The sequence below is a fragment of the Salvelinus alpinus genome, chromosome 9 (assembly GCF_045679555.1).
Source record: "Salvelinus alpinus chromosome 9, SLU_Salpinus.1, whole genome shotgun sequence".
NCBI lineage: Eukaryota > Metazoa > Chordata > Actinopteri > Salmoniformes > Salmonidae > Salvelinus > Salvelinus alpinus.
The window spans coordinates 22,531,792-22,543,353 of record NC_092094.1 but is presented as its reverse complement, the minus strand read 5'-3'; the positions used below and the strand labels follow the sequence as shown (position 1 = coordinate 22,543,353).

At 43.3% G+C, this 11,562-nt stretch overlaps 1 protein-coding gene across 3 annotated transcripts in view; it reads right to left on the bottom strand.

Moving 5' to 3' along the window:
* Positions 1–3,860: 3,860 nt before the first annotated feature.
* LOC139584501 (transcription factor RFX4-like) overlaps positions 3,861–11,562 on the bottom strand; it is a 32,785-nt gene continuing 25,083 nt past the window's right edge. For all 3 annotated transcript variants that reach the window (XM_071416448.1, XM_071416445.1, XM_071416447.1), the window contains 2 exons: positions 9,527–9,665; positions 3,861–5,453 (listed from right to left, as the gene is read on the bottom strand). In XM_071416448.1, the coding sequence (XP_071272549.1) occupies positions 5,181–5,453; positions 9,527–9,665 (412 nt within the window). In that variant the 3' untranslated portion in view covers positions 3,861–5,180. The remainder of the gene's footprint in view (positions 5,454–9,526; positions 9,666–11,562) is intronic.

Genomic DNA, 11,562 nt, shown 5'->3' with positions numbered 1-11,562 from the left:
CATTCTACAATTATCAACAATCAACTCGTCATTGCAGCCCAATCAGCCAGGTAAAACATTCCTGAGCGAAAACAAATCTGCCCAATTAGTTGATTTGGTAGATCCACCCTCTTCTTTTGCCACTCCCACTTTCAGACACACTCCATGTATGCAATTACCCATGACTCACCATTGAGTCTACAACCCATAGGAATCCTCACACTGTTGACTACTTTGACTACTTTAAAATAGCGGAAGCATGGTGGACGCCCACAATGTTTGGCCACTAGAGGCCTCTATCATTCTCTATGGGCTAGCTACACCCCTCTTTCGTGTTTCAACTTTCAACTGTAAACGTCACATTCTCATCGAACGAGTGCACGCGGCGTTCAAGACGTGCAATGATGTACAGTAAAAGTGCGTCAATATTACTACATTTTTATTTTAATGGGGTTTTGTCTTGTCTTCTTTGCCCTACTAACCATACTGCCGACAGACTTTGATATGAAAAGGTCTATGCACGCGCTTGTCATCATTATGTAGAATAGGCAGCGCTTATCTCTCATGTATGTCTATGAATTATTTATGCATTTCCTGCCTCCTGTTATCTGTATTATCTATGTTCACTGTAGACCTAATCAGATCTGCTCATGTTCAATTGTCTTTGTCTATCTACACTCCAGGCATTTTCAATACTGGCCAGTAGATCACAGAATCAAGGGCATAACATGGTCATAAAAATGACATCACAAATCATTCATAGCCTAATGCTGAAAAGTCGGAGTTGAGACCTGGGGAATTGCAATGGAGTTGCCAAAATATAAAAATAAGAAATAAATTGTTGCGTTGTTCAGGATAGGCAGGCAAGCTTGATCTCTCTTTTGACAAACATATCAAGAATATTTCAAGGACAGCTTTTTTCCATCTTCGTAACATTGCAAAAATCTGAATATTTTGTGCAATAATGATGCAGAAAAACGAATCCATGCTTTTGTCACTTCTAGATGAGATTACTGCAATACTCTACTCTCCGGCTACTCGATTTAAGCACTAAATAAACTTCCGTTAGTACTAAACACGGCTGCTAGAATCCTGACTAGAACCAAAAAAGTTTGATCATATTACTCCAGTGCTAGCCTCTCTACATTGGCTTCCTGTTAAGGCTAGAGCTGATTTTAAGGTTTTACTGCTAACCTACAAAGCATTACATGGGTTTGCTCCTACCTATCTCTCCGATTTGTGAACGGTATGTGTAGCCTATCTATCTGATGCTGTCTGGTCTAAAAGAGTATGACATTGTTGATGCCCGTAGCATTGAATGCAAGGGAAGCCAGTGAGCATTTGGCCTCCCTTGATAAAAAATAATAATTTCATTATAGCCAATCACAATTGGGCTAAACTGAGTGACCTCAGCTGTGAATGGTCCTTAATCCACCAAAAAAAAGTGTCAAGCGATGCCAGTTTGGATTTGGCTTCAGACCAATTACATCAGAAGCCAAACGTCATTGACAGAAAAAAACTTGAATTGTTGCATCTCGTGTCGTTGTCCTCTGGTGGCTAGCTAGCTAGCTAAAATCATCGTCCCCCTTTCCTAAATTAGCCATGGATGGAGATAGGGATTTGGTTTTACTGAATTCTCCACTCTGGCCAACCATGAGTTCATATTGTTCCCCTGGCCTGAGAGGATGGAAGTTCAACATGTAGCTAGATGTAGTATGCTAATGTTTACGAGCTGGCCTGGCGTAATGTTTCCCATGAAAGAAAGTTAGGCTAGCGAGCAAGCATTTTAGCCAGATAGCCTAGGACAACAAAAACTAAAAATGTGTACTGTATGACAGTCATAGACCATTTAGGCAACATGAAAGAGGAGGATGGCATTGGCATTTCTCTACGAGTAGCGTGAGTCAACATGTTTTTTCTACTTGCACGCACATCACACACACACAGAAATCAGTACCATGGACAGCCACATCCTATTTAGCTTATGTTGATTGGACTAAATCATTTTTGGTATCTTTTAGTTGTCACTGTATTAGACTAAGCATAGCTGATTAGATTATGTTGAAGTTGAAATGGTGCTGGAATACTGGAGGCAGCTCCTGTTTTCTTTACATCTTGCGGTAACTCCGTGGTTCTAAATCAATCGTTTTTAGTAGTCCGAAAATGTCGGAGATGTTATCTTGCTTGACCATGCTGTAGGTCATGTAACTGTTTGTTACATGCAATATGTTTTGTGGACTTAACCAGACAGATATTGATTTCCGGTTTTGTAATGAAACAAATTTGTGGTTGAATTTATTCTGTTTTCTTATTGTCTCAGCCTTGGGCCTATTGTCACGCCCTGACCTTAGAGATCCTTTTAATTCTCTATTTGGTTAGGTCAGGGTGTGACTAGGGTGAGCAATCTATGTTTTCTATTTCTTTGTTGGCCTGGTATGGTTCCCAATCAGAGGCAGCTGTCTATCGTTGTCTCTGATTGGGGATCATATTTAGGCAGCCTTTTCCCACCTGTTGTTTGTGGGATCTTGTTTTTGTGTAGTGCCTGTTAACACTGCAATTACTTCACGGTTCGTTTGTTTTCTGTATTTGTTTTGGTGACTTTCATTGATTAAAACATGTGGAACTCTACGCACGCTGCGCCTTGGTCCAATCATTCTAACGACCGTGACACCTATATATCACGGTGTCAAGGCATATGAATTAACCGGTTATAGAGCAAACAGCACAATTATCACAACACATAGGTTGTAATGTTTTTTTTTGGGGGGGGGGGCTTGGCTTCCCCAGTGATTTTACCCATACACCGCTACTGGATGGAGGGTGTCTTTATCCTTCCCTTGCGCCCTACCGGCAAGCTAGTCAGTTATGAATTCAATCCCCATTCTGGAACTGGAAATAGAAATTCTCATAGCTCTTGAATTTGAAATTACAATTTTCTAAATTAACTCATCCCCTACAAGGGGCAAAGGATTTTAGATATGGTAAGCAAGTGCCAAGGGGGTATGATATTATAGTTCTGGTTCTTATCTGCATTCTGACACCTCCCCAATGGCCCAGACTGCTCTAAGCTGGTGTCAAGTGTTTGTGATAAGGCCTATAGTCTTTCAGGACTGTGTGCTTTTCCCATGTTCATTGCATTTGTAACCATTGTACCGAACGGGCCTCCAGCATGCTTGGTTGTGAACTTTTATGGTGTCCAGGAAAATGGGCTCACAGCACAGAGGATCTGCATTCAAAAAAATGTAAGAAAACTTGAAGGTCAAAGGTTATGGGACCGACGTATGATGACCACACCCCAGCAGGAGCTGCTCTTTATAGAAATGTAATTCTTTCCGCAGTGTGGCTCTCGCTTCTCGCCAAGCCCCCACTGGGTTCCCAGTCTTCCCAATGCTGGCAAGTGATTGGAGTAAAAAATCAGCTCAGAGGATTTGAAAAGATTTGGTCTCCTTTGTCAACATCAAACTCAAATTGGGTTTTAAGGCAGGGGGAGTTGTGCAATGATATACAGATATACGCCAGATATACAACCAAGAGCTACGATGTGGTGATCCTTTCACGCAAGCCAAACTGCAAGTCAGTTAAGGTGTGTGGTGTGTCATTGCATTTTAATACTGAACACTCCCCTAAAAATGTATTGATCAATATTTCCAAAGAATGATTAGTGTATCATCAATATCAATAAATAATAGTGACAGTTTATCAGTCAGACAAGTTACATTTGAGAATTTCAGTGGAAAGAAACTAGCCTGGCCAAAACTATGAGGTTGAACAAGGTTTGTAGGCTATACACAAACGGACTGCAGAACAGTGAAATGTTAATTACCAATGGTATGTGTTTGAGAGAAGAGAAGAAAGAAATGAGAACACAATTCATATTTGCATTGGGGTTTTAGAAATTATTTATGTGGCAACAAATAATTCCACATACATATCAGTTTAAACTGTAACAGTTGTCACCACTGAAGTTGTCGAGTGCTTGTATTTACAGAAAAAAGTGACTATAGTTCATGTGTGTTACACTTTGATATTTGTTCCTTTTTATTCCTACCCATAGGGTAATAGGTCCACAGTAGCTTTGAGTGCATTATAAAACACACACAACTAGGTTAATGTTTCCTTGACTATATCCATAAAAAAACGAAAACAAAATACCAACTGTAACACAGAAAACAAAAAAGAACACAATGTTACAAAGTTACAGAGAATATATCTATAGTGTCTTCCTCCTCCCACAAATACAGCAACAGAGGTTGTGACACAGCACACAAATTATCTGGCTGAGGCACAGCACTCGATCATTTAAAAAAACTATTCATGTGAAACTGACAAGCTAATAAAGGCTCTCCACATGTTTAGCTTTGTCTCAGCCATAAACTTCTCTCATAGTTTTTTGGCTGTATGCCAATTGACATGACTGGGCTCCAGTGGTGAAACATTAAGGCAATCCATCCTGGGTTGTATTCATTAGGCACCAAACGGAAGAAAACAGACAAACGGAGCGACAACCTTAACTTATCACATAAGAAACATTCATGTTCATTTTCCGTGAACTAGGTTAGCATGTCTTCTGGACAATGTCTCAGAGGCCTACTCTGAGTAAGTGTTGACCAAGAGAAAATGGTGTGCATCGTTAAGATACTGTACTGACGTCAGCCACAGTATACAACGTAAACAGAGTTGCGTACATTAGTGTCCCAGTACAGGGAGGGAGGGGTGATGATCAGTGTTTGTTGACTTGGCAGGTTGCCGGGCAAGGATGGGTGTTCATTAATTGAAAAGGCACAGCTGGGCAGTCTCACACTGCACACTTCCACATGTGAGATTCTTCCGACTGCCTCTGTTTCTATAATCCCAAAGGGTTTGCACAGCCATTTTCTGCAAACAACAAACAGCACCACCATTGAGGCGATTATTGCCTTCAACAGACTAGGCCTACGCCACAATATTCTGATTGTGTAATGTGAGAAGAAGTCCTGAATCTTGTTTGTCTGTGCTGTGGCCTGTGGGTCAAGTTAACAAGGTTACCCAGTTTTGCTACTCTCCAGCCTCTCTCCCCTACCATTACACTGATACTCCTGATTAGGTGCCCCTGGGTCGTGTTGGGGAAAGGCAGTGGGACGTTTGCATCCATAGTCTTGGCAGGCTGCATGGGCATGACTGTGCCCAGGACAGCTCCGCTCTCTGAGGGCTGAATAGGAAGCCTACTTGGCCCAGCCTGTGGTGGCCTCTCCATTGATGTAAGCGAAGCCGGGAAAGTGTTGTGAGTGTTCGTACTCAGAGTTCCTGCGAGGGGCCAGGGGGGAGTACATGTCTCCAGAGGCGGCGTAGCGGGAGGAGTGCATAGGGGGACTGGTGTAACAGCTGTTGGCTGGGGAGACATCCGCCCACCGTGGGGCCACGGGCGTAGGGTGCAGCCGAGGAGCACCTCCCATCAAGCATGGCTCCATCCGAGACATCTGGCTATTGAGCGGGTACTGCCGAAGAAGAGAAGAGAACAGAAGAGAATATTGGGTTTTAGGGTGATGGTATTATATGTAACATGTATGTATCATATCTAGGGCTGGGCTTTTCCCTGAATGCATGACCTGACAGGAGAAACACCAGCCCCTAGTTAGGCTATAGCTGAACTCCAGAGATTTTCCTGGTCACGTAAAATGACCAGGCAAAACTCCTGGCCCTGATGTAATAATTGATGTGAAACATAATAACATATCCTTACTTTCTCTGTAACACTATGATGTTTATTATTCACAATGAATACATGCGCCGAATACAACAGGTGTAGACCTTATAGTGAAATGCTTGCTTACAAGCCCTTAACCAACAATGCAGTTTTAAGAAAATACCTAAAAAAGTAAGAGATAAAAATAACACATAATTAAAGAGCAGCAGTAAAATAACAATAGCGGGGCTATATACAGGGGGTACCAGTACAGAGTCAATGTGCGGGAGCACCGGTGTAATTGAGGCAATATGTACATGTAGGTAGAGTTATTAAAGTGATTATGCATAGATAATAACAGAGAGTGGCAGCAGCGTAGAAGGGGGGGGGGCAATGCAAATAGTCTGGGTAGCCATTTGATTAGATGTCCAGGATTCTTATGGCTTGGGGGTAGAAGCTGTTCAGAAGCGTCTTGGACCTAGACTTGGTGCTCCGGTACCGCTTGCCGTGCGGTAGCAGAGAGAACAGTCTATGACTAGGGTGGCTAGGACTAGGAGTCTTTGACAATTTTTAGGCCCTTCCTCTGACACCGGTTGGTATAAAGTTCCTGGATGGCAGGAACCTTGGCCCCGGTGATGTGCTGGGCCGCACACACTACCCTCTGTAGTGCTTTGCGGTCGGAGAAAGAGCAGTTGCCATACCAGGCAGTGATGCAACCCGTCAGGATGCCCTCGATGGTGCAGCTGTAAAACCTTTTGAGGATCTGAGGACCCATGCCAAATCTTTTCAGTCTCCTGAAGGGGAATAGGTTTTTGTCGTGCCCTCTTCACGACTGTCTTGGTGTGCTTGGACCATGTTAGTTTGTTGGTGATGTGGACACCAAGGAACTTGAAGCTCTCAACCTGCTCCACTGCAGCCCCGTCGATGAGAATGGGGGCGTGCTTGGTCCTCCTTTTCCCGTAGTCCACAATGTATGCTGTAAATGGTAGACATAAATAAGACACTTCCTGGAACTGTTGGACTAGGATAAGTGGTCAGCCGGTAGTATTTTCGTTGCCCAGGGTGACCAACGACTAACAGCGAGGACAGAATCAGCTCCTCTTACAAAATATTTGGGACTGGTCGGGAAATCCAACAAAGTGTTATCTCCTTCCCTTCCTCTTGAGAGACCCTCTTACACAAAGCACACACATTGTGCCCGATTTAAGTTCAGAGCAGGGTGGAAAAAAGTGGAAGTAAAAGTATTTCCTCTTTATTCCACTAAATATAAACACACAGGCAACAGTCAGTTCTATTATGAGGGATGGTGGCATGGAAAGAGGCCGTCATCACAGGTCAGGGAGAAGGATGGGTGGTTCAGCGACCTCTTGTTCACGCGCAGAAAAGAGACCATTGAAAAACAATATTTTAATAAACGCCCCCCCTGCCCTGGTCTATGAGTTCTATGGCCACTGGCTCAGAGAGATGAAGAGACTATTGAGTGGTGGGAAGGGGATGCACAGTGGAGCACAGAGCTGGGCCCCTCTGGGCTGGGTCCTGGGCCCCCGGCCAGATCACCTCCCACTGTCTGCTGCTTCCGCTGGTGTGGATAGGAGAGGAGGATTCAGACTGCTGAGGCCCAGCGGATCTCTTCCCACTACAAAAAGTAACACCATTCACTGCTGTGGCTAACAGTGTATGAGCTCCACCACCATCACCACCACCACCCTGCTGCTGCACCCCTCCACCTCTCGCCTGCTCTTACTCTTCTTTTTTCTTCTGTTGACCTTCTTGCTCAGTCTCTCTCTCTCTCTCTCATTCTCTTTCTCTCACCCTCACCAGGGTAAATGTTCTCCTGGCTCTAACTAACCACTCTTGGTGCCACACCAGTTCTAACTCTCTGTCTATCCCCAGAGCATGCCACACTGTTGGCACCAACGCTATAAAATGTGTTTTGCATACTAACAAGCCCCGTTCTCCTTTTCACTTCCTGTTCATATTAACATTCCTCTCTGATTTACTGCCTGTGAGAAATTCAACCTTACAAAAGCTAGGATGGAATTTATGTCCCGCCTACAACCCATCCGGGAATAAACTATCACTCTTCGGTATTATATAGGGAGGTGGATAGATATAAGTGCATAGATATGAGAGGGAGGTCATTATAATGGCATGTTGAAGAAAAAGAAACAAGAATCAACGTAAAAAAAATGTCATAGCTTAGCATGACTTCTGATTCATTCTGCTTGATTCAATGCCTAATATTTCAATGGTTCTTGCGCCTCTGTAATGATGTACTATGGTGATTAGGTGATTTCCAGGCTTTTCTATAACACAAATAACCCAGCAGACAGCCTCATTTTGAACAGTCTCTTTGTAATGGATTTGATACAGTGTTGCACTGCCTTTCTTCCTGCTCTGCTCTGACGTCAATTAAATACCATGGAGTCCACTCCAGGACCCAAGCCAAGAACAACTATTGCCACCAACAAAGTCTAGCAGGTGTGGTGAACAGTGTAAAAAAGCGGGAATTGTAGACTCTGTGGCTAAATGTCACCATCATCAAACAGGCCATAAAGATATACAGTATGTTGGAAGTTTGACAAAGGGTCTTAATGTGTTGAGTAAATATAAAGCCAATCTCGGCACCCAGAACCAAATCTCGTGTGTGCTCTGAGAGACTTATATAGGGCTATGTGCGTAGTATAATGGACATGCGTAGTATAATGGGCGTGCGTAGTATAATGGACGTGCGTAGTATAATTGACGTGTGTAGTAGAATGGACGTGCGTAGTATAATAGACGTGCGTAGTACAATGGGTGTGAGTAGTATCATGGACGTGTGTAGTATAATTGATGTGCGTAGTAGAATGGACGTGCGTAGTATAATAGACGTGCGTAGTACAATGGGTGTGAGTAGTATCATGGACGTGTGTAATATAATGGACGTGTGTAGTATAACGGACGTGCATAGTATAATGGGTGTGCATAGAATAATGGCAGTGTGTAGTATAATTGATGTGCGTAGTATAATGGACGTGCGTATTATAATGGACGTGCGTAGTATAATGGGCGTGCGTAGTATAATTGATGTGCGTAGTATAATGGACGTGCGTAGAATAATGGGCGTGCGTAGTATAATTGGTGTGCGTAGTATAATTGATGTGCGTAGTATAATTGATGTGCGTAGTATAATTGATGTGCGTAGTATAATTGATGTGCGTATTATAATGGACGTGCGTAGTATAATGGGCGCGCGTAGTATAATTGATGTACGTAGAATAATGGCCGTGCGTATTATAATGGGAGTGCGTAGTATAATGGGCGTGCGTAGTATAATGGACGTGCGTAGTATAATGGACGTGCGTAGTATAATGGGCGTGCGTAGTATAATTGATGTGCGTAGTATAATGGGCGTGCGTAGTATAATTGATGTGCGTAGTATAATGGGCGTGCGTAGTATAATGGACGTGCGTAGTATAATGGACGTGCGTAGTATAATGGACGCGCGTAGTATAATGGACGCGCCTAGTATAATGGACGAACGTAGTATAATAGGAGTGCGTAGTATAATTGATGTGCTTAGTATAATGGACGCGAGTAGTATAATGGACGCGAGTAGTATAATAGACGCGAGTAGTATAATGGACGTACGTAGTATAATGGGCGTGCGTAGTATAATGGATGTGCGTAGTATAATTCATGTGCGTAGTATAATGGACGCGAGTAGTATAATGGACGTGCGTAGTACAATGGACGTGCGTAGTACAATGGATGTGCGTAGTATAATGTCACTGAATTATCTCCACTGTGATTCCATCCAGTACACCGTTAGTAAATCCTCAGGTGAATGTACAGTAGGTGCTGTGGCCTGATTTGTGATTGGGAGTCCAAGTTGGGATTGACCTGTGCAGAGGTGCGGTGGTAGGCGGGATAGTGGAGGGGGGCAGGGATGCCTGGTTCGTGGGCCAGACTGGGGTACTGGCTCTGGATGGAGTGGGGGTGCTGGTTAGAGTAGCTCCCGTAGTTATAGCTCCCAGTAAACCTGGAGAGAGTACACAAAAACAGGTCAACATCATGTGTTCAATGTGGCTCAGTTGGTAGAGCATGATGCTTGCAATGCCAGAGTTGTGAGTTCAAATCCTACGGGGGACCAGTATAAAAATGTAAGTCACTCTGGATAAAAGCGTCTGCTAAATGACAACAATTTTAATGGAGTACTTTAAATGTCTTCTGTCTATTTTTGAGTAAGAAATCAGATATAGTGCCTTCAGAAAGTATTCATACCCCTTGACTTATTCCACGGTGTTACAGCCTGAATTCAAAATTGATTAAACATATTTTTTTCTCTACAATCTACACAAAATACCCCAAACATGTTTGTAGAAATGTTACAAAAAAAAACAAAAAAAAATCATTAACATAAATATTCACACCCCTGAGTCAATATATGTTAGAATCACCTTTGGCAGCAAATACAGCTGTGAGCCTTTCTGGGTAAATCTCTAAGAGCTTTACACACCTAGATTGTAACATATTAACAGATTATTACAATTTTTTTAATCTTCAGACTCTGTCAATATGGTTGTTGCCATAGATTTTCAAACCAATTTAAGTCAAAACTGTAACTAGGCCACTCGGGAACATTCAATGTCGTCTTGGTAAGCAACTTCAGTGTACGTATATTATTCGTAGCCATCTATTTACCACCACAAACCGATGCTGGCACTAAGACTGTACTCAACGAGCTGTATGAGGCCAGAATTTATTTTTATTTTTTTATTTAACCTTTATTTAACTAGGCAAGTCAGTTAAAAATAAATTCTTATTTACAATGACGGCCTAGGAACAGTGGGTTAATTGCCTTGTTCAGGGGCAGAACGACAGATTTTTACCTTGTCAGTTCAGCAAACAAGAAAATGCTATTCCAGAAAAGGCGCTCCTAGTGGACGGGGACTTTAATGCAGGCAAACTTAAATCTGTTTTACCTCATTTCTACCAGCATGTCACATGTGCAACCAGAGGAAAAAAAGCTCTAGACCACCTTTACTTCACACACAGAGACGCATACAAAGCTCCCCCTCACCCTCCATTTGGCAAATCTGACCATAATTCCATCCTCCTGATTCCTGTTTACAAGCAAAAACTAAAGCAGTAAGTACCAGTGACTTGCTCAATACGGAAGTGGTCAGATGACGTGGATGCTACGCTACAGGACTGTTTTGCTAGCACAGACTGGAATATGTTCCGGGATTCATCCAATGGCATTGAGGAGTATACCACATCAGTCATCGGCTTCATCAATAAGTGCATCGACGACGTCGTCCCCACAGTGACCGTACGTACATATCCCAACCAGAAGCCATGGATTACAGGCAAATTCAGCATTGAGCTAAAGGCTAGAGCTACCGCTTTCAAGGAGCGGGACACTAATCGGGACATTTATAAGAAATGCCGCTACGCCCTCAGATGAACCATAAAACAGGCAAAATGCCAATACAGGATTAAGATTGAATCCTACTACACCAGCTCTGACGCTCGTCGGATGTGGCAGGGCTTGAAAACGATTACGGACTACAAAGAGAAACCCAGCTGCGAGCTGCCCAGTGACGCGAGCCTACCAGACGAGCTAAACACTTTCTATGCTCGCTAAGAGGCAAGCAACACTGAAGCATGCATGAGAGCACCAGCTGATCCAGACGACTGTGTGATAACGCTCTCGGTAGTCGATGTGTGCAAAACCTTTAAACAGGTCAACATTCACAAAGCCACAGGGCCAGACGGATTACCAGGACGTGTACTCAAAGCATTCGCGGACCAACTGGCAAGTGTCTTCACTGACATTTTCAACCTCTCCCTGACCGAGTCTGTAATACCTACATGTTTCAAGCAGACCACCATAGTCCCTATGACCAAGGAAGCAAAGGTAACCTGCCTAAATG